At 39.4% G+C, this 23644-nt stretch overlaps 1 protein-coding gene across 1 annotated transcript; it reads left to right on the forward strand.

Annotated features, from left to right (window-relative positions):
• The first annotated feature begins 802 nt into the window (after positions 1 to 802).
• LOC121878978 (carcinine transporter-like) lies at positions 803 to 17933 on the forward strand. The gene is made up of 9 exons (XM_042385429.1): positions 803 to 855; positions 978 to 1225; positions 5843 to 5952; positions 8101 to 8198; positions 8815 to 8980; positions 14897 to 15051; positions 15741 to 15909; positions 16939 to 17011; positions 17838 to 17933. The coding sequence occupies exons 2-9, from the start codon at positions 1115 to 1117 to the stop codon at positions 17931 to 17933; spliced, it is 978 nt and encodes a 325-aa protein (XP_042241363.1). The 5' UTR covers positions 803 to 855; positions 978 to 1114.
• The last annotated feature ends 5711 nt before the right edge of the window (positions 17934 to 23644 follow it).

Here is a 23644-nt window from a genome sequence, read left to right on the forward strand (position 1 = left end):
ACCTATGCCTCCCCCACCTGGTCTTCCTCCCTAAATGCCACACAACGTAAACACCTAGAAAAAGTGCAAAAAAGGGCATGCAAGATTATTCTCTCCCCTTCCTACTCCACATATCAAAAGTATCGTACTGACCCTTTCGACTCTCACTGACCATCCGCCACAGCCTCATATCTGCAAATTTGGTAAGAAGCTTCTACACCATCCTCGACACCGGCCCCTACTACCACCTGAGATCCCCTGTCCGAGAATTGCTGTTCGACACCACAACCGCATCCAGCCCATACGTGCACGAACTGATCGCTATAAGAACAGCCCAGTCCCAACCATTGTAAAATTATCAATAACATGTAATAAATCAGTGTATTCACTCCCAGTAAACACTGCTCCCTACACTGTCACTATGTTGAAATGAACTGTATTTTGAGCTGATCCCCATCTAAGTTACTATATGTCTTATTTGTGTCACTTATGTCACTTGTATATTATTTGTAATTCATGGCCATTCTGGAAAGCATAGCAACTGTATATTTTCAGCCTTCTGGCTGTAAGCTCAATAAACCATTGAGTATTATTATTATTATTATTATTATTAAACGTTGTGTGGACTCACTGGGTGGTTTGGAAGTGTTTATTTCCATTCATACTTTCGTAACTACAACCTATGGTAATTTTTCTTCGTGTTCATATATAATGAAGATAATGCAGAGTATAAAATGCCATAATCAATATTTATACATAATGTCATCCATACAGCTGTACTATGACTGTGTGTGTTCGTGCGTGTGTTGCCTCGTGATAGTTAGTGGGGGCCCCCGTCCAGAAAGGACACTGTACTAACCTCCAGCACCGACCCAGGTGAGCTTGAGAATATGGTTTCCGAGTGTACACAGATATATTTTTGATCGTGAGTACAATAAGATAATATTGATAAATGATGTGTGTTAACATGCTGATAACGATGTGTTTTTTCGACGTAGGTAACAGTGAGGCAGGATACAGGGAAGAACCTTGAGGCTCTAAGAGGAGGAGGCTTCAGACAGTCCCAAGCTGCGAAGACCCACCACTACCACAGAAGAAAAGGCGAGGGAGAGGAGGGGGAGAACTTGGAATTACCATGGCGAAAGATTTTGATGAAATTCTGGAGACTGTAGGGTCCTACGGTTACTACCAGAAGTGGCTAGTATATGTTCTCCTTATACCAGCAACCTTCTTTAGTGCATTTACAGTGAGTAGTTAGTACTTGGGTAATGTTTAAGAAACAAACCATAAAAATGTATCTTGGTGTCGTAAGGCGCCTAAAATGGTGGTGTGGGTTTAGGTGCACCTTCACCACTGAACTGATTCTTAAACAAATGTACACGGACTCGCGTAGATGGAAAAATATACACAGCCACCTACAAAGTGCACTCTATGACAAGGTGGGGGTACGGGATGATGATGATAATTAATAAAGTAATGTATATATATATAAGATTTGCTACAGATGTGTTCGCGTAATATGAAGGATGTGAAACAATTATTTAGAAAAAATGAGAAGTGTTTGTTGGGAGACAATGAATTATAATGATACACAAACCGTATGACAAAATAATGAAATTTAGTTATGTGAGCTACAAGATTTCATCCATACGTTAGTGGGGACATTAATGTTAAGTTCTATTAAAAATTATACATGGGTCACGTCTTGGTAAATAAGATGAATATTCGAAAATAAAAGGTTAAGGAAAGATATATTCTGATGAGAAGTAAAGGAAAACATCAGATTTTTGTGTACAGATTCCTGAAGTGTGGTATGAATCAATGGACTGGTGAATGAGTATATGTGGCTAAAAATGTAAGCAGTCCCTGGTGGTATGCATATTTGTGTCCAGAACGTAGGGCATGGAAATTGAATAAGAAAAGAAAGAAAAAAATCATTGGTGATTTATTTTCTAAATTAATGTATGGAAGGTATTATATAGAACAAATGTTCCAGCACAAGAGGAATGCAAGGCCTTAGTGTAATAGGATGACAGAAGACAGTAAGGATGTGCCTATATTTTTCTGAGCCTGAACGTGTCAGTTAGAAAACATGGGGGATAAAAATCGTAGGTTGAAGAATGAAAGAAAAAGATGGTTGGACATTCCGAAGAAATTGAGTGAAAAGTTGGGTGTTGTTGACAACTATACACGACGTTGTGGTAGACAGCTGTGTGGTGGTGAACCAGGAGGGTGTATGTTGAAGGCTGTAGCCGGCAGAGGATGTGGGAGTTAACATTACTGTAAGTACACCACCAACCGTTGGTGTGAGTGACACCACCACCTCCACCACCATGTACGAGACATTTCACTAGCAGAAACATCATAAACGGTACTGATATGTATCAGCCCATTTTGATAATGATATCTTACCTCATCAGATTAAATAACCTTATATCAAGAATGGTTATATTAGAAACTCCCCGTGAACAGGCATGAACCAGTTCTGTTATCATGTTACTATACAAGGTTCATAGCCAAAATTATCTCCATAGATTTGAGAAATGTGTCAATTTACCTTTTGTAATATACGGTTATTATTATTATTGTTATTATTATTATTATTATTATTATTATTTATTATTATTATTATTATTATTATTATTATTATTATTAGTAGTAGTAGTAGTAGTAGTAGTAGTAGTAGTAGTAGTAGCAGCAATGAAGAGAAGATTGACAATGTGGCGGACTGGGGCCCTAGATGATCTCCTATGTGAAGCAAGAACACTGCAGGAGAGACTAAAATCTACGGGTGACGGAAAGCAAAACACCGATGACGTGGCAAGAAAATTTGGAAACAAAATGCGTGTGGGAAAAGTGTCTCTGGCGGTAAGATCTCTCACTCAGGAATCTTCCGGTGGGGTGATGCCAATAAACAGAGTGACATTAAAACTATTGAAAGAGAAACATCCCCCTGCAAGTGAAGTTGAAGGCATCAGGCTCCATGGTGACTATATCCCACCAAATGCTGTCCTGTTCGAGAAAATAACAGGAGAGATGGTGTGGAAAAAGGCACTGAAGACTCGTGGAGGAGCCGGCCCTTCAGGTCTGGATGCAAACGGTTGGAGAGTCATCCTCAGCACAAACAAGTTTGGCCCTGTAGCAAGCGATCTCTGCACTGCCATTGCCGCCCTTGCAAGAAAGCTTGCATCCTCTTGCTGCCATCACCTCCAGGCCCTGACGGCCTGCCGCCTTATTCCTCTGGAAAAGAAACAAGGATGTAGACCTATAGGGGTGGGGGAAGTGCTGAGGCGGATTATCGGAAAGTGCTTAATGGAGGTGGTAAAGGACGATGTCAGGGCAGCAGCAGGGAACCTACAAGTGTGTGCTGGCCACCAGGCCGGTGGGGAGGCGGCCATTCACGCCATGAGATTGATATTTGAGCAGCGTGATTGTGAGGCCGTTCTCCTGGTGGATGCTTCAAACGCATTCAACATACTTAACCGCAAGGCTGCACTGCACAACATCAAGATCAAGTGTCCTAGCTTTGCGATGTATGTTGAAAATTCGTATAGGAATCCATCAGACCTCTACATAGTAAACAACAAGGCTCTACGAGGTGATACCATCCTACAGTCGACTGAGGGAACAACACAGGGGGACCCCGTTGCAATGGCAATGTATGCAATAGGCCTATCAGTGCTCCAACAAGAAATAAAGTTTGAAACAACTGGGGTCAAACAAGTGGCATATGCTGATGACCTCACAGGAGCAGGAAAAGTGGAGGACATCAAAAAGTGGTGGGACCTGGTAACATCGCGAGGTCCACAAATAGGGTACCACCCAAACGCCAGCAAATCCTTCCTCATCGTGAAGCCAGATCATTATGATCGGGCTTTGGAGGTTTTCGGCGAAAGTGAGGTCAAAATAACTAAGGACGGCCAAAGACATCTAGGCGCAGTAATTGGCACTACGGACTTCAAGACCCAGTACGTAGCGGGAAAGGTGAATGAGTGGGTGAGCGAAATCCAAGCTCTATCGGAGATTGCTAACACAGAGCCACATGCGGCCTTTGCAGCATTCACCCATGGAGTCAAGCATCGTTGGAACTACCTGATGCGTACCATCCCTGAGATCGGACCCCTCCTCCACCCTTTGGAAGAAGCAATCAGTGTCAAGTTCATTCCCAAACTAGTGAAACACCCTGACTTAACCCTAGCAGAAAGAACACTTCTTGCACTTCCACCAAGACTGGGAGGGATGGGACTAACTAATCCAGAGGAGATTGCTGACTCTGAACATCAAAATTCACTTAAGCTCACGGCAGCCCTCACTGACCACATAATAGCCCAGAATGCAACAGGGGAAGTGGACACCAGCGAAGTTAATAAGATCCGTAGGTCCATTACAACAGATCGGCAGCACTGCCAAAATGACATGTTGCAGCAACTATTGCTGCATGTTCCAGAAAATTTGACAAAAAAAGTAGCTATAGCGCAGGAGGTGGGCGCCTCGAACTGGTTAACTACGTTACCGATAAGGGCAAATGGTTTCAGCCTTAACAAACAAGAATTTACAGATGCCATTGCTCTAAGGTACGGTTGGCCAGTAGATGGTTTGCCCTCCCAATGCGTGTGTGGCTCTCCCTATGATGGCGATCACGCCATGGTCTGCAAGAAGGGGGGCTTCATATGCATGAGGCATGACGAGGTAAGGGATCTCACAGCAAATATGTTGAAGGAAATCTGCCGGGACGTCATGGTAGAACCGACCCTCCTTCCACTGGATGGCGAGATCTTCCAACATAGGACTTCAAACACTTCTAACGAAGCCCGTGTGGACGTCAGTGCTCGAGGATTCTGGACGCGGGGACAGCGAGCTTTCTTCGACATCAGGATTTTTGATCCCATGGCCGTTTGTCACCGTAACCTAGCTCTCGATGCTGCGCATAGGAGGAACGAGAACGACAAGAGAAGGGCATATGGGGAGAGAATACAAAATGTTGATCAAGGCAGCTTCACTCCTCTAGTGTTCACAACCTCGGGTGGGATGGGCCCAAGTGCAAGATGTTTCTACGCCAGACTCGCGGAGCTGATCTCCGAACAGAAGCAGCAGCCCAGAAGTTATGTTACAGCCTGGATGAGATGTCGACTGTCCTTCTCTCTCCTTCGGTCGGCTTTGCTCTGCCTCAGGGGAACGAGAGCTTCCGCCCCTACTCCGACAACTGCTGCAGATATTGACTATGAGGCTACAGTCACTGAATGCCGCATAGATCTGCGGCTCAACTAATTCAACACAGATAGGATAGCTTCTTATGTATTAGGATATTTAATATTAAGGTAAATAAATGGTGGCGAAGGTGTGGCTATTGGGGGAGGCTGGAGGCCACGTTGTAGTAGTAGTATTAGTAGTAGTATTGTGTTTTAACTATTTTTATAATTATAATTATTATTATAATCAATTATAATTATAATTATTATTATTATTATTATTATTATTATTATTATTATTATTATTATTATTATTATTATTATTATTATAATTATTATCATTATTATAATTATAATTATTATAATTACAATTATAATTACAATTATAATTATAATTATTATTACAATTATTATTACAATTATTATTATTATTATTATTATTATTATTATTATTATTATTATTATTATTATTATTATACATAGATATTCCTGAGATACGCAATAAATAGAAAACTTTTCAAATGTTGTCTAGAAGGAATTCCCATATATTCCACTATTAAATGTAAACAAAATCACTTTAAAAATAATTTCGAAAATAAAGTAAACAATTCGAAGGTGGGGGGGTTAAGCTATAGTCGTCCTTCAGTAATATTTATGTTCCCTCTCGAGCACAGATGAACCTAATGTTGTTCCAAGTGGTGGTGCCGGATCACTGGTGTTACGTCCCAGGACGAGAGAACACTACACTCTCCCCCGAGGAGTGGAGGGCCCTCACATTGCCCAGGTAAGTCTCATCTGGTACACACACATGGTAATACCTAAGGTTTCAATCAAGTACTACATAGGGAAGAAAGGTTAAGATGCAGAGCTGGTGAGGTCGTAGGCGGAGGGAGAGAACTTGTTTATGGCTCGGGTACCTAAACTGTTTTCCGTGCGACACTGTATCATTTAGGTAAACAAGATCAGAGCTGTCAAATTTCGGGCAATAAGCGTGAAACTCACATAATATGCGCGCTATATTTCTTAAATGCATTATTATATCACATAAAACAGCATTTATATTTTTTTACAATATTATAAAACATCAGAGCTTTGTGATTCTCAACATAGATGATCTAACATCAATGTCATTTAATACTGAAGCCTTATCATGTAATATCTTTTACATTGTCATTTTATCTATGATGTTCTCATGCAATATTTTTTTCAACTAAATATGAGACGAGGCACATGCAAGAAATAATGCGTATTTATCTTGAACTCTGATTATATCAATGAGCAGTTTGAAATAAACAGCGGATAATTTAATTTTGTTTAAGCATTTAACAGTGAACATAAATAAATTTATGCAACTATGTAATATTTATTATTATTATTATTATTATTATTATTATTATTATTATTATTATTATTATTATTATTATTATTATTATTATTATTATTTTTATTATTATTGTAATTACTCACGATATAAGACACGGCAAACCAGTACAAGTGTACATTATTATATGATAATTTTTCTATACCTGAGTGTGTATAGTCGATGGATAGATTAAGCAGCAGTTATGTGTACGCTATAAGAAGACACAAAACCTCATTCCCGTAATTATGTATGACCGACACTAAAACAAATAGAACCACAACACCGTAATTTTATCAATAGACTTTAATGAACCTGATTCTAGTATTTCAAAGGCTCTTTACTGACAACAGGAGGCTGCAGTGTTAGTGAGTAATGAACATAGTAATTGTTTCACAATTAGACGGGGAGTAAGACAAGGTTGTGTTCTATCTCCAACACTGTATAATATATATTCAGAAATTTTAATGAGAAAAGTTATAAATGATCATGAAGGACTAAACGTTAATGGTAAATTAATATCAAATAACGCTCTGCCATTAATACTGCTCTTATCACAGATAGTGAAGAGGCATTACAAAAACTGGCTAAGAGTTAATGCTGTAAAGACAAAAGTAATGGTTGTTTCCAAATTATAAATAAATCCTAAGACAAAAATTATGAAAGGCAACAGGGAACTTAAACAAGTAAAAATTTGTATTAATTTGGGAAGTAACATTAGCTGTGATGGTAGATGTACGGAATAAATCAAAATAAGAATATGACAAGTAAAAACAGCATTTAATAATCTAAAAGACCTTATGAAAAGTAACATTAACCTTAATTTAAGAAAAAAAGGCTGCTAACAGGCTTTATATGCCAAGGACGTTCAGCAGACACCAGAAAGAGGTTGGAGGCCTTTGAAATGTGGTGTTATAGACGAATGCAAGATTAAACTATATTGACAGGAAAACAAATGAAAAAGTACTAATATTAGCAAAAACTTCAGGAGAAATACCCGAACTGTACAGAAAAAGAAAAACGAGATACTTCGATCATATATTAAGGACGAGGGAAGAACAGAAATATTAATGGGGAAAGTTAAGGGTAGGAGAGGGTCAAGGAAAGCAGAGACTGGGATGGATGAATTAAATTAAAAACTGGGTCCCCATAGAGATGCAAAACCTTGAATTTTTTGACTGGCAAAAATAGCCCGAGAACGTTTAGAGTGGTCGTCGACCCTCAGATATGAAGACGGTTCTCGATAGCATATACCGATAGAAAACTGTTTCCACGAGCCTTGGTCATTTCGTCACTTAAAGAAGGGCTTAAGAATGGAGGAAACTGCAGCGAGCCTATTGGCCCATACTGGGCAGTCCCGTTTACACCCAAACTCTATCGCTCATATATCCGCCCAACCTATATTTGAAGCTACCCTGCATGTTCGAGTTAGTGGTGATGTTTGGTAACTTGTACCACTCATGAGCTTCTCTATTTCCGAAATAGAGTACTGTGTACTTGCCGCCAGTTTTCTCGTTATAGTTAAATTTCAGCGGACTTCTGTAATTTCAACAGATCCGGCTTGTTTTACAGAGCCATCGAGTCCGAGAAGTATTCAAGCTGTTTGATGTACAAAGGGGAGTGGAGTGAGGACGACGGGGCGAACTACACCGTCACCAACGAGACACAAGGTGAGTGGCTAGTACACCTTAAATGCTCTTAAACTGTAGTGCACCATTAAAATTTAGATAATGGTGATGTATAAATAACATCCTGTAATGTTCTTCATTTATAACTTGTATTTACACTATGTCAGACTACTACATGGACTCCAACACAATACAATATGTCTTGCTCTAACTCAATGAAATGTTAAAGGTTTCGTCCATATACAATATTGTAGATAACCCAGCATTGACGTAGGGCAGCTTGAGGCAAGAGTCAAAATTTCTCCACCATGTTAAAGTTGGGAGTACTCATGAAACACCAAAACTTTCTTAGAAAAGGTGTACCTCATTAAGTTACTAGTCGCGTGTTAGCTTAGGCGGCAATGTAAATTTGTCACAGTTTGTCCTTTATATACAGGGAGTCTGTGTAACTTATCACTGCTGACAGGTGAGTTTGTGGCTAGTCAGCAGCTTTTGAAAATAAAGACATAGAATAAGAAAATAAGTTATTGTATTTTTACGTCTGTAAATGAAGCACAGTACAATACGTGTTATGGCCACTTAGATGTATTTATTGACTATGTGCTAAGTGATTATTGTGTATGCTGAGTGTAATAGATAATGTACAGTATTACTGCAGAGTGTATCAGTGGGTGGCAGCACGACCCATCACAGTTCACCAAAACTTTGTCTACTGAATTGGAGTGGGTGTGTGAGCGGGAGATATACTCCCAACACGTCCTCTCCTTCACGATGGCTGGCAACACTGTGGGCACATTCCTCCTCCCGATCCTTGCTGACAGATAGTGAGTAGCTATCATCCTTTCTTTTAGATGAGTGAATTAGTGTAATTTAATTTACATGTACAGTAGAACCACGTTGGAAACACTATTTCTTTTCCGATCTGCGAAGTTAAGCAATGTTGAGTTTACTTAGTACTTGGATGGATGACCTTAGAACACCAGATGTTGCTTGAATAAGGACTCAAGTCACTCTATTGGAGACAAGCCTCTCACGGCGTTGTCAGCTGTTCTTGGTCAAATTGACTGAATAAAAATGAATATTATGAAATTTGTTTATATTTTTTGTTTGATCAAGGTAGTATTGCTCGATAATACTAATGATTAAGAATAATAACTGCAGTGCATGTGTTGACAGGATCATGTTACTATAACTTGTGGATACAAGAGACCCATGTTTGTATGTTGGAGTTAATAGAATCGTCAAACGAATTATATACCATGTGTCCCTTAACCCTTCTGTTGCAATTCCCGCACTTGCCATTTTATTCGGGATACCACCAGACGATTTTATTCCGCTTAGGGTAACCTCCCGCAGCCAAATGATTAAGACCCGCTTTGCACAAGCGTTTTTGTCCCATGCAGATAATTTCACGCCCGTGAGTTTTTCTAGAAGCCGCGTGCTCGCTAGGGTGTGGTTTTTGTTTTTCACGCTCCGTCTGCTTGCATCTGGTCATGATGGAGGACGCAAACAAGAGAATTATTTATGTGTTTGATGAACAATATCACTGGTCAACATACAAAAAATTCTCATGGTTCTGGATCAAAACAGTCTGATTCCAGTGTAATCGTATGTGCTGAACTCAATTATGACATTCGTATAGCTGTATCAGGCTCAGTTTTCCAGAACCAGCATATCTATATATTTAGTGTACCATGCTATTCATACAGTAATTTATATGCTCATTGGCTCCACTTATGCAATTATTTTGTCCTGATTTGTGCTTTTTTGTTTGTTTCAGTTTGCTGATTCATGATATTGCATATCTACACCTGCATGATTTGTAATTACTCTGAAATTAACAAAACATGGAACGTCGCAAGTGTGTGAACGGTGCTGACAGTTTTTGCTACATATGTGGTGCCTTCACTCCTGGTAGCCTCAAGAAACCAATCACAAAAGCTGTTCGACTGAACTACAAAAGTTACTTCAAATGTCATTTGGGTGACCAAGACAAGAAATGGGCACCTCATGTAGCCTGTAAGTCTTGTGTTAACCACCTGAGCGAGTGGATGTGTGGTAAACGAAGTTCAGGAATGCCGTTTGCTGTACCAATGATATGGCGTGAACCTAAAGACCACAGTAGTGACTGCTACTTCTGTCTCACAAATATTAAGGGAATAAAAATCAAGACACGAGGCAAGGTACAGTACCCCAATATTGCTTCTGCAATCCGACCAGTACCGCACAGTGCTGAACTTCCAGTCCCAAATCCACCGACTGAACAAGAATTGAGTGATTCCGATTCTACTTCTACCTCAATGGAAAACGACTACCAGGATGACTCTGAAAATACCAGGCCTAAACTATTTACTCAAGAAGCGCTTCATGATCTCATCAGGGACCTAAACTTGTCAAAAGAAAAGGCTGAAGTTTTGGGATCCAGACTAAAGCAGCGTAACCTGCTAGAACAGTGGTTCTCAACCTTGTTTGCCCCATGCACCCCTTTCACCATATGTCAGAATGTCATTCCCCCCCTCCTTTCCAAGATTGTCTGCCTCAAAAAGTGCATTCCAAATAATATGCATATAATACTGAAAATCCTTTATTTTTTCCATATTAGTACATATACATTTACAATTTTACATGGATTATTTTTATAGTGGAGTTTTACAAATTAAATGCCAATTGAAAATGTTGATGGATTTATAAAACTTGAATAAAAGTAAAATAGTTTTTTTTATATTTATAATGAATTACTTAACAGACCAAACTGAAGCATAATGCAATAAACAAAAAGTTCAATAGAATACCAGGATATTGTAAATTTATAATTAATTTTATTCAGATGAAGATTACAGTCAATGAGAAACCTGTGATTGTTTTTTCTTCGCCAATTCTGGGATACGCGGAGGAGTGCTTGAAAGGGCACAACGCAGGTCATTTTCTACCTCTAATCTACTACGTTGCTTCGTTTTAATTTGCAACAGAGTTTAAAAGTCTGACTCACAAAGATATGTCGACACAAACGGAAGCAATGCACGGATAGCTCTTTCTGCCACTTTTGGGTAGGAATCGCACATCAAGGGCCAAAATTCTGTGATTGATTTCTCATCGAACATATCTCTTGCTCCCTAATCAGTTCCCCCCCCCCCCTGAAAACCTGAATTCCCCCCCTGGTTGAGAACCCCTGTGCTAGAAGATGGAGTGCATATCACTACAGCGTGTTACCGACATAGACAGCTGTCTGCATTTTTCAAGATGGCAAACAACCTTTGTTATTGGGAGGACGCAGTATCTCTCATGCAACAACTCTGCAAGTCTGAAACATACAAGACAGAGGATTGGAGGCTGTTTATAGACTCAGAAAAAGACTCTCTGAAAGCTGTTCTTTTACACAATGGCAATCGGCTTCCATCTGTCCCAATAGCACACGCAACAAAAATGACTGAGAGCTATGAAACAATGAAAATTCTGTTGGCCGCTATAGAGTATGAGAAACACCAGTGGAAGATATGTGGCGATCTCAAAGTCATCAGTTTACTACTGGGCCTTCAGAGTGGCTACACAAAGCACATGTGCTTTTTGTGCTTGTGGAACAGCAGAGCTGATGCAGAGCACTATGTGAGAAAGGATTGGCCGACAAGACCAAGAGATGCGCCTGGAAGGTTTAACTGTGCTCACAATCCGCTTGTAGATCCAGAAAAGATATTTTTGCCTCCACTGCATCTAAAGCTCGGTTTGGCTAAAAATTTCATCAAAGCTATGGATCAATTCGGTGCTGGGACTCTATACTTATCTCAAAAACTAGGTGGTGTGGTTTCCGAAGCCAAGTTGAAAGCAGGTGTCTTGAATGGACCACAAATTCGTATACTAGTTAATGATAGCGAATTCACCAAAACATTGAACCCACTGGAGAAAATAGCATGGGAATCATTTGTCAATGTGTCAAAGAATTTTCTTGGAAACTATCGTGCTGACAACTACAAAGAAATCGTAACAACCATGCTTCAGAATTATCATGCATTGGGAGCAAGGATGTCCTTGAAATTGCATTTTTTCCACTCTCATATTGAATTTTTCCCAGGTAACCTTGGAGACGTTAGTGATGAACACGGCGAAAGATTTCATCAAGATATCGCCATAATGGAGAGCAGATATCAGGGACAATTCAGTCCTAACATGATGGGCGACTATTGCTGGACACTGCAACGAGAAGAGAGCAAGCTGTACAAGAGAAAGAGTAAAGTTCAGAAGCACTTTTAGAACTTCATATTTTGTCATTATAAAGGATTTGAACTTATGTTTTTTGGTACAATTTTTTATGAGCTTATCTGTGATAGGTTTAAAATTGTATCTTGCATGACGCGATAATGTTACTATATTTACTATTTTTTTTATTCTTTAAGAAAGTAGGTCTGATGGTAGAATGAAACATCCAATTAATATTCATTAATATGAAATTAGTCATGAAAGCACAGTCACATGAGATAATCTCATCTTTTGCACGACACGTGATGGAATATTAAATATTTGTACCTATTGATTTTTTTATAAAACCTGGTCTGATAGAACAAAACAAATATCAGATTCGAATTCAGCAATATGAAATTAGTTGTGTGAGCATGATCTCATATGTGAACCATTTTGGCTGTTGACCAGTGTATTCTGAGGAAGAAATACAGCACAAATGGCGGGTCCATCCAATAAACAGTACTAGACTATTAGACGGTACATCCTGTATTTTATAATTTATACAGGTCTGAAAGCTGATGAAGTTACAGTACGTTCATATCCTAAAAGTCAAATATCACCTGACTGGTCTATTTCCCTCCCACCCATCAAATGACGATTCATGACAACAAGTCGATTTGATGGGTGGGAGGGAAATAGACCCGTCATGAGTTCAGGTGCAACACCTATGCAAAGTCTAATTAAACCAAGTCTACCCACGAGCAAGGGCGAAACTTATTATGTGATGCCGTTGGCGATAGTAGAAGAAAACGGTAGTAAGGGAGGACTGTATATTAACACGGGTGAGACCACCCCACTGTATTAGAATATATTCTTGCCATATTTCCTGACTTTCTCTTCCCCTGGCACACTATCTTTCAGTTAGTCACTTGAACTTCTCATGTAATCATTATTTTTATGATATTCCTGTTCTTATTATTAAAAAAATATTATAATTATAATTAACAGTTCTCTTCTTCCTCTCTCTATTGTTAATTATACTCTTATGATTTTCCTGCCAGTATCAGTGTGAAAGCAATTAAGTAATGATTAGCAATCATAGGAAAAAGGCTAGCTATTTACTGGGGGGGGGGGGCAGAAGGAATACAGGAATTAAATAAAATAGTTAACGAAAATAATAAAAATTGTTAATGATTATCATCATCATTCGCTGTCCCCAAGCTATTGCAGTAAATCAGTGAATACAAGTATATATGTGTATAAGTTTTAAATTTATTAATATGGCCATAGATATATTACAGATGGCTAGGCAATACAACAGTTTCAAGCAACAAATAGGTACTTGTCTCTCCACATCCAGTTTCTTGGCCGAAGGTTAGACTTTAGGGAATTTAAATTAAATCTGCCAAGGCTTCTCAAGCAGTGCCCTTCCTCCTGTTGACCCAATATATTTGCTGCATGCACAATAAAATCCACCTTTTTCTCAGTTTTTCATTCTTTGGAAATTGATGAACTCTCAAACTTTTATCATGTAGACTGTAATTTGATATGCATCCAAATACGGAGCATTTATCAGGCATTGCCACAGACCTTCTCACTACGACGGCCAGCTGGTAACTGAGGTCCCACTCTAGGGCCCGACCACACTCCCGGGCTGCCGGCCAGATGACGTCATGCTGGGTGAAGAACGAGTTTTCGACTCGAAGTGGGTCGACTTGGTATATTTAGACTTTGCCCCTATGTATGAAATCTAAAGGTCTAGGACTGAAGTAATGAATATCTGCATAGAAGCTTCACTAGTGACCTCTGGCAATGAGAAATTCTTTTTAACAGTAATTGAATTAGTAAATCGCATGTGATTTATAAAGTAGTATTTTATTTTATTTTAATTTATATAATTTCATAGTTTTAACTTAAAACTTATCTCATTGCCAGAGGTCACTAGTGTACAGTAGGTTAAGTGCGGTTGTCCACGACTTTAGTCCTAGAGTGTACTACTCTCTATAAGCGTAAAGTCAGACAAAGTAAAATATTTTCACAAGTGCGTGCTGGGATTCGAACTAGGGCCACTATGATTAGTGATCAGGCAGTAATCCACGGTGTTGTGCTGGATATTTTATGAAAAAGATCTCTGGAACCTGTGTGTGGGTGGAGTGCCCTAACTTATCAGGTTTACAGTTCTTGTCGTGGGACCTTGAGCTGTAAGTGATCAGCTTTTTGCCCATCGTGTTCCGGTGGATTACTGCTTGCCTGCCAACCTTGGTGACCCAAGTTCGAATCCCGGGCCACACAGGTGAAGATTATTTTCTTGGTTTACCTGTGTAAAGTACAGGCTATCATAAAATGAAGTCATATACTGATATTTACATTAAAGTTTACATGTATGTAGTTTTGTTAGCCCAGTGTTTTAAGTGTGCGTTCCTAATCCAGTGAAGCCTAATATGTGGGTGTGGGTATCTGACTCACTGAAGCCTAATGGGTGGATGTGGGATGACTGGTTCACTGAAGCCTAATGAGTGTGGGTGCTTCACTTATTCCTCTCACTGAAATATGTTTGTACCTGGCAGTTTGGGGCGACACTCCGTCTTCTTCTTGACTCTGGCCATCCACATCGTCTTCACATTATCATATTGCTGGGTTTCAAACATTGGCCTTCACCTCACACTCCGCTTCTTCCAAGGACTCAGCTTCGAGAGTAACTACCTAATGCCTTACACCATCGGTGAGTAACTACTTCTTTCCTTACAACATCATCGTCAGTTGCTGCCTCATGACCCACATCATCATCAGTTGCTGTCTCATGACCCACATCATCATCAGTTGCTGCCTCATGACCCACATCATCATCAGTTGCTGCCTCATGACCCACATCATCATCAGTTGCTGCCTCATGACCCACATCATCATCAGTTGCTGCCTCATGACCCACATCATCATCAGTTGCTGCCTCTCCTATATTTCTAATATTTACTAACGATAAACCATTATAAACCCTCTGCTAAGTCCGAAGTTTCGTTTAAGTAATGAATAGGAAACAAGACACTCTGGGTTACTAATGGACGCTGTTAGCTATTCTTATTTATAATGTTCCCATTTCTTAACAAGTTGGCTCATGTAGTAAGGCGTTAAGTGACTACTTCCAGCCCTACTTCATGAGCTGCTGCCTTTGGTTGTATTATACTGTACGTTATTAATAGGCTGTGAAAAATCCCTTCAAATGTTTTTCGTGAAAAAAGACAATTTTCTTTTTTGATTGGTTGAAACATCCTGTTATGTCTGAGGAGTGTGTCATACACCTAGGGCCATATTCCCAAACCTCCTTGAAAGTCTCCTAAGTTCCACTATTCAGACACATTGTAGACGCGAGGACAACGAATCTCTATATGTGCTAATCATCTCCCTCCCAAACAGTGTTGGAGGTGGTCCCGCCAGACCATCGTGCACTGGTCATCATGCTGTTATTTATCTCATGGACGTTTGGGATGTGCTTCACCGCATTGGTGGCTTGGCTCATCCCTAACTGGCAGTATCTAGCTCTCATTACCTGCCTCCCTTCACTTCTCGGCTTTTCGTTCTGGAGGTAGGCCGTCACTACACCCCACTTCCTTGCACATGACCTATGAAAGAAAAGGTTGGAGTTATATAGATTTGGGTTTTACGAAATAATAAAAAAGTCCATTTCCTCTCCCTCACCTTGTAAATGGCCTACAGTGCATAAAATCAACTGATATTTGACACAGGCAGTGTAACCCAGACTCAAATCTCCCCATTTTAGGTCAACTAGAATAAATTATCATTGTCATGTCCTCAAGTGTGGTTCCTCGGGTGGATGAAAAGCAATACATAAGTTATAAGTTTTATGAAGTGAACCATCATCATTGCTCTGTGTTAAGCGTAAAGTGAACTCCACCTCCTAAGCTCTAAAATAACAATTACCCAATGGAACAAGAATGCGCCCTGAAGAAATAGCTAACAGTTTAAGGGTGACTACACATAAGCATCCAACCCTTTAGAAAAAAAATTATTTTTACCAAACTATTAGCAAAGAAGAGTGTGTGATTAAATTTCAATGTGTCACAGAAAACCCCCAGAAATAAAGAGCTCTTGCTAAGAAACTCATGGGTCCGTATAGTGGCAGACATCTAACTATGAATGAACTGTGTTTTAAACTCACTGAGGCTACCAAAGACTCCAGAGTGTCCAGTTACCAATTCCAGCAGCTCCACATAACATTCTATATGAGGATCGTCTGCTGTACATTTCAAGGCCATTGGATTAAAAGAGAACTGACGTTTTACCAAATAGGAATACATTTACCTTTATTGCTTCAACTAATTGGAAATTTATAGGTTAATGTACAGTTTCCCCCGATTCATTTAAGACAGTGGTATCCGACCTGTAGCTCGCGGGCGCCATTATGGCGCCTACAAAGGTTTATTAGAAAATTGTGAATTATTTGGGATTATCTGGAAGAGTGAAATTAATGAAAATATGTAATAACTTGATGCAACAGCTATAATTTACATGATCTTGATTAGTGTATGTCTAGCCGTAGGAGGTCTGTGTGTGTGTGTGTGATATTATTGGTGGGGTTGTTTATCTTCCTCAGGTACTTACCGGAGTCGCCACGGTGGCTGTTATCTAAAGGTCGGCTGGGACAATGTGTGGACATTCTCCTCCAGGTGAGTACCACCAGCCCTGGACTGTATCCTCAGGGTCATTTAGGACTCCACCTGTCAGGCCTCTTTGTGTCATTAATCGCATTACTATGTGGCTCTTGTAATAATATTACTGCGGTTCAATAACGAGGGTCTTTAGGCGCGTTACACAGTAATACACAATCCCAACAACATTAAAAATTATGAGATAAAACTCTGTGTGTTCTCTCTGTGGCTCTTATCTATTACATCTTCTTATGTTGCCACCTTAAAATTATATTTTTTCATTACCCAAATACAAAACATTTTCTGTAACTTTTAAAATAATTTAGGTTTCTTTTAAACGAAAGTTATAAAATTTACCAAATAACACATTGTTGGGTATCCATTACAATACAATAATAGAAATTAAAGGTTAAAATGGTCTAAAGAAACTAATGAAAAGTTATCGTGGTAGTTGGAGCACACCTTACGCACGCTTCGCAATTGAGCTGTAGTCTATAGTAGTACTGTGCAGGTGTTCTAGTGACCATTAGATTGAAATCTAGGTGTTCGAATCTCACATAAACTCAGAAGAAATGGCTGCCAGAATCATTGAGAAATTAAAGAATCTCTTCTCTTTTTTTCATAATAAACTCGCACTTTAACTGGTCATTTCCTAAGAAAAATGATTGATATGAACCGATTGATTGATTAATCATACTTTGTGTTCGGTAAATTTAATAACTTATAGAATATTCAAACCATTATAAAATGATAACCAAATAGGGTAAATAACGTGGTGCTGATGTGGTCGGCTAATAGCATGGGAGACACGACAAAGTATAGTTCACGTGAATGTATTCAACAGATGGCGCGGGAGAATGGCAAGGAGGAAACGTCACGAACTCACCTGGAGACGGGGCGCCTTATTGAGGGCCTGTGGAAGGGTCCCTTTGGGTCTTAGCCTACCCAGCTTAGATTCTGGTCTGTTTTGTCTTTTTGTGATACTGTACGTATTGAATGTAGAATGGCTTTTTATATGGATTGAATCCTGTTCCTTTGGGCATTGTTGTCCTTGTGTTTCTCTGTTCTTGTGCTGCATACTCATTTTTGTTGTTAGGCATTGTCGTTTGGTTTGCTATTATTTCTGTTCTGGTTATTAGGTGGTTGTTTTTAGTGCGCTTTTTTCTGTTTTATTGTTTTGAATCCTTTTTTGTGTTTGATCGTTTTCTTGAGTTGTGTATTCTTCATGTGGTTCTGCAGTTTCTCGTGTGTTGCATGTGCTATTGTGTCTTTTGTGTAACCTCTTATTTTTGGTTATCTGTTGTCTGGTATTGAATTTTTTGATCTGTGGCCCTCTGAAAAAATTTGGGCTCTATTTATGGTTTTGTGTGGTTGGTGTGTCGTCTATGATATGCCTCTTGCATCGGTGGTTCTCTGGACTCAGTCTCCTCCTCCTTCAGGTGCCTTGTACTGGCACCTGGGGTCCATCGTGGCCTTGGCTCTCAGCCACTTCTGTGTCAGTCTCAGGCTGCAGCAACTTTAGGGGTGGATCATGCTGCCTGAGTGTGAGCTTCATGTGCTGGTTCATTTATCCTCCTCGTTGTCTTCGCCGTCGCCTCCGCCTACTCCGTGCTTTCCAGCGTATTTCTGTCCTCGTGGTGATTTCTCTGGCCGTCTTCGAAATGTAACTTTTCAGTTGATCTGGTTTTTCTTCTCTGTGGTAGATGCGCTGCTGGTTCTTCTGAGATATCATTGTGATGACGTCTAATGGTGAGTGGTTGAGGTTTGAGTTTCTCAAGCCTTAACGGTGATATGCATTTAATGGATAAAAAATCTTTTCTTGTGTTAATGTACAAGATATGGGTAGTGGAAAACGAACCTTTTTCGGATTTGTGGCTTGACATAATATCATTTTAACTCTTTAATAACATGGGGCTGGTTTGGTTGCTTTTAAGGTATTTTTTCTTTTTAAGTAAATGTGTGGATGTAGCTATCTAAGCGGGTAAACATATATGTCGTGTGATTTGAACGTAAAGTTAACGTTGCATCATGTGTTTACTTGAAGACGATGGCTGCGCCATTGTTTTGGCTTGGGCTTCGGCCGCTCTAAGGGGCTGTATGCATGTGATCTTCTGTTTGGCCTCGAGATCTTCTGTCAGGACTTCAGCATCGGTTTAACCATTGTCTTCGGGACGTTGGGCATGGTGTGTGTCCCTATGTGGTGTGGTGTCTGTCCTTGGTTTTGGTGATATCTTGTTTTGGGTGGGGCATGTTTGTATTCATTATCCAAGATGTCTGTCTTCAGTTGAAATGTAAAGTACTTTCTCTGATTTGATAATATTTATTGTCTGGTGTTGATGTTATGCAGGAGTCTTTCTGGCGTAGATTGTCTCTTTTATATGGGAAATTTTATTGTGATCGATAATCAGAGATGTTCATTTGACCTCAATGGGTGTGGTCTTTCTTGGTGTTGTTATTATATGCTGTGATGTTTTCTTACTGTCCTAGTGGTTCTTGTGTTGTCTTTTGTTTGGAGTTTGCAGAACAGACATAGACAGTTTGGTTTATTGTGTCCTCCGGCTGGATATTATGGATAGCTGTATGTGAAAGCTGGTTCTTTAATGATATTGATGATGTGATGTTGACGTTATCTTATATATGTCTCAAGTTGTTGTTGAAGACGGGTTTGGGGGAATGGTGGAGGAGGTAGTGAAGTATGAGGTTGAAGGCCTTATGTTTATATGAGATTCCACTGTTGAGAGCAACTTGTGGTATGTGTTTTGCGGTTGGTCAAGTATCTAGTTAAGTATGAAATAAATTTGTTTGTTTTAATGTCTCTAAAACTTAGGTTTATATTTAGATAACTCAGTAGTTCAGACTGGTTTTACCTCAGGTTAAATGATACTGCATAAATGTTGATATTAAGTTATATTAAATTCCAGGCATAGGAAAAAATATTGAGACCAAAATTGGTTGGGTCGTCATCTGGCTTTTTTCGATTATATTTACGAGAAAGAATAGAGTTAGTTTGATGTTGGTATTCAAATAAAAAACAAATATTATAAAAATCAGAAAAATAAATAACGATAATTCTAAATAAGGCATGTGCAACCTTTTCCTCACGGGCTGCATTACTATTTAGGTATTTTTCTGTGGATTAACCCACCAACATTTACATCTAATCTAACCCAAAAGTAATGTTAATATTGTATTGGGACAGTGAAACAGTTTATTGTCACGTCCACTTACGATATTTTTAGTTTACAATCACAGTCCTTTCCGGTTTATGAAACAAATCCATAATAATAATTGTGTATGTGAAATGCTAATGTTTCTTGGCATTTAACAGAAGATGCGAAGCAGTCTGTGAATACGTTGATTTTTCCTCCAGTTACAGCTTTTTTCTTACACCCACAGAATAATGTGAATGTTAATCTTTGGCGCATGAGAACTACAATGAAACAATGACCATCGCCTGCCACCCCACTTGGACTTACCCAACCTTAGTTAATTCCAATGACCCATGCCCGTAAACTCACAAGTTAAATGTTTATAGTGTTGACTATTTATAGTTATTTACTGTTCATTTTCGTAGTTATTTACTCTTAGATGATGAAACAGTAATGAATTATGTGTGAAGATTTTTTTTAAATATTGCTTTACTCACCAAAGCTGGCTGCATGTACCTGAACTGGGCCGCTGGTTGCCCATGCCTAGTTTATTAATCATTTTAATTTTATAACCGAAAACTGAGAATGCATGCGGTTGTGCAATACCTGCGTGCGGGAGGGAATGTCTCCTAAAAGCTCTCGTAATTCCTCCGTTTAATCAGGAGCTACCGCCCTTAAGATAAAAGTAATGGGGATTAGTCACATTGTCGCTATCTTACAACATCGGCACGAGAACGATCTAAAGTACTAGAAACGGTTTATATCTATAAGTGTACTAACCCTAAGTAGTTTTCTTTTTAGTCATCAATAAACATACTTTATATGCTTGAGTAGTAATTGATGTATGGTGTTGGCAGTCGGGCTGGGTGCGACCTTCAGTACTGTAATGGCGGGGTCTGTCGCTGATGTCGTTGCTGCTCTCCTCCCAGTACCGGAGACCAGGGCTGCCTCCCCCAGACCTTTCAGGAGGCTGAGAACCTGGGTGCTGGCTGGCCTCTTCGGCCTGGATCCACCACTGGAACAGGAACGGTGCCCGACCCCATCACCACTGCACCTACTCCTGGATCCCAACAGGAACTAAAGGTTCAACCAGCTGTTCGTAGGTGAGGAAAGTGTATGTCACTAATACACCTTTTTCACATATCCGTTGAGACATTGTTGCATAACTATTTGACAAATTTCATAACCGAATGACAGACAGAACACATATCGAATGACAATCTAAAATAAGTGTTGGTGGTGTGTCATCTCCAATTGTTACATTCTCAAACTATATGTAGACTGTCGGTTTATTGTTCCGTCTGTCAACTTCATAACTTTGTAATCATTTCCGTTATCATGAACGAACAGTTATTTTAGATTGTCATTCGATGTGTTCTGTCTGTCATTCGGTTATGAAATTTGTCAAATAGTTATGCAACAATGTTCCAACGGATTGTGAAAAGGTGTACATCGATGCCAGCAGAGCGAACATAGTGAGAAAAAGCGAAAACTTTATTTTGTTGGGCGAACAGACCTACAAGAGGCACTGCTCCTTTGTTCCCTTACCACTGTTATCTTTTATTTTGAAAACATATTGAACTTTCGACTCAAGGAATACTTTAAAAGTAGCATGAAGCTTTCAGTTTAAAGATGAGACATTCTTCCTATGTGAGCCAGAGTCTTATTCCTACTTAAAATATTTTTTTTTAGTTTCCTGAAGATGTGGAAATTCTAGTGGAGTTAATTTTTTTCACCTTCCATGGTAAAATGTAAAAATATTTTGTTAAATTTTTTTCCAAGTTTTTAAGACAAAATTATTTTTTAGCAAATAACAGCACATCATGCATACTTTGTTTTACTTGTATGAGAAAAATGTAAGCTTGAAAATGTTAATATACATTCATGTGGTCTATGCTTGCTAATAGGCTGTATTGACCAGTGGCTTAAGACAGGATAAGAAGATCAAAGGAAATAGTGAACTAAAGGGTAGCAAGATATGCGGTCAACTCCCCAAAGAGATTCTTCCAAATGTTTCAAACTAAAACAAACATGAGACAAGACTGAACCAATGCAGTCAGATCCCGGCGAACTAACTGACAACGACGGAAAATGAGCAATGTATAATCTAAACAGATATTTTCAGCAGTTTTCTCCACTGAAAATTTAAACATGATCCCGAGGCACCGACTACACTGAGATAGTGAAGAAATGGATTGTGGATAGAAGTGACTAGTAACGATGTTAATAAAATATAGATAAACCAAAACTTGCTTTGTCATCTCACCCATAATAATCGTTGCAGTAAGAACTTGGAGGATAGTGAATGTGATACTGATTTTCTGAGAGGGAGATAGATCACTATCCTAACTACCGCCCAATCAGCTTAACACTAATTGTAGCAAATTATTGAAGCAATAATTTCAAACTCAATTCGAAATCACGTCGAGAAACGCAAATTGAGCAATGGTTCCAGTATGGCTTCACAGTGACGTTCATGTCTGACATTCTTATTATCATTCATTTTAAGTGTTTTAGAATCAGTGGATGACGGATACGATTAGGATGTGGCTTACTCCGACTTTTATTGGTTTCGCCAGGTCCCCATGAAAGCCTAAAGACGGCGGGCGCACACGGCACTTTCTCCAAAGATGTTGCTCATTTGCTGGCTCGCTGGCCTGATGGCCTACAAGCAGCAGGATTATGGCTGTTGTTAGAAATGGACAGGTTTGCTGGCGAGCTTTATTGACGGATTAGTGCACAAATGAGCTTTCCATGTAATTTCAAGTAAAAAATGAAATAAATAACGAACAATAATAATATAAAATATAAAACATAAAACGGTGACATGTTTTCTTTATTCGTCACTTTAAAACTTCTGTAGTATTATTAAATTATTTAGGTCTTTTTGACCAGCAGCCGTCGCCATTTTAAAAACTCTCGACGCACCCATTGTCCTTTCTTTAGCTTTCAGACGCTCTCTCAGTTGCTTCAGCAGTGAAGAGCTATAGCACAATCCTGCAAGGCCTCAACTGTAGTAACGGAACTATGGCGAACCTCATCGGACGCTTTGTTGTTGTTTTTGGGTTGGGCAGACGGGGCAACAAATTATCCCAGTGTGGCGCAAACGTCTCTTTGTTTTGCTGACGGACAGTGTTTGACAAACATGTTGGGAGTGAGAAGTGCAGTGTGTTGCTGCCTAACATGAAGTGGGAGGCTCTGAAATGGAGGAGATGTTCTAAACTGGATTATAGGCGTGGTTACAGGACAGGAAACAGAATAAACATTAGTGGTTCAAATCGATTGGGGGTAACGTCACCAGTGAGTACCCTAAGGCTGTAGTATTTGGACCATTAGTATTTATTATATCCATAGCGACATCTGATATAGGCATGGACAGCAAATATAGTATATTTGCTGATGACACTAAAATAGGGCCTGCGATTAAATCTGGACGAGGACTCCGCAAAACTACAGGAAGATCTAAACAATTTGGTATGGTGTGAAAAATGGCAGATGAAAT

This window comes from Homarus americanus, unplaced genomic scaffold, assembly GCF_018991925.1.
Source record: "Homarus americanus isolate GMGI-L3 unplaced genomic scaffold, GMGI_Hamer_2.0 scaffold4060, whole genome shotgun sequence".
In the NCBI taxonomy this organism is placed as follows: domain Eukaryota; kingdom Metazoa; phylum Arthropoda; class Malacostraca; order Decapoda; family Nephropidae; genus Homarus; species Homarus americanus.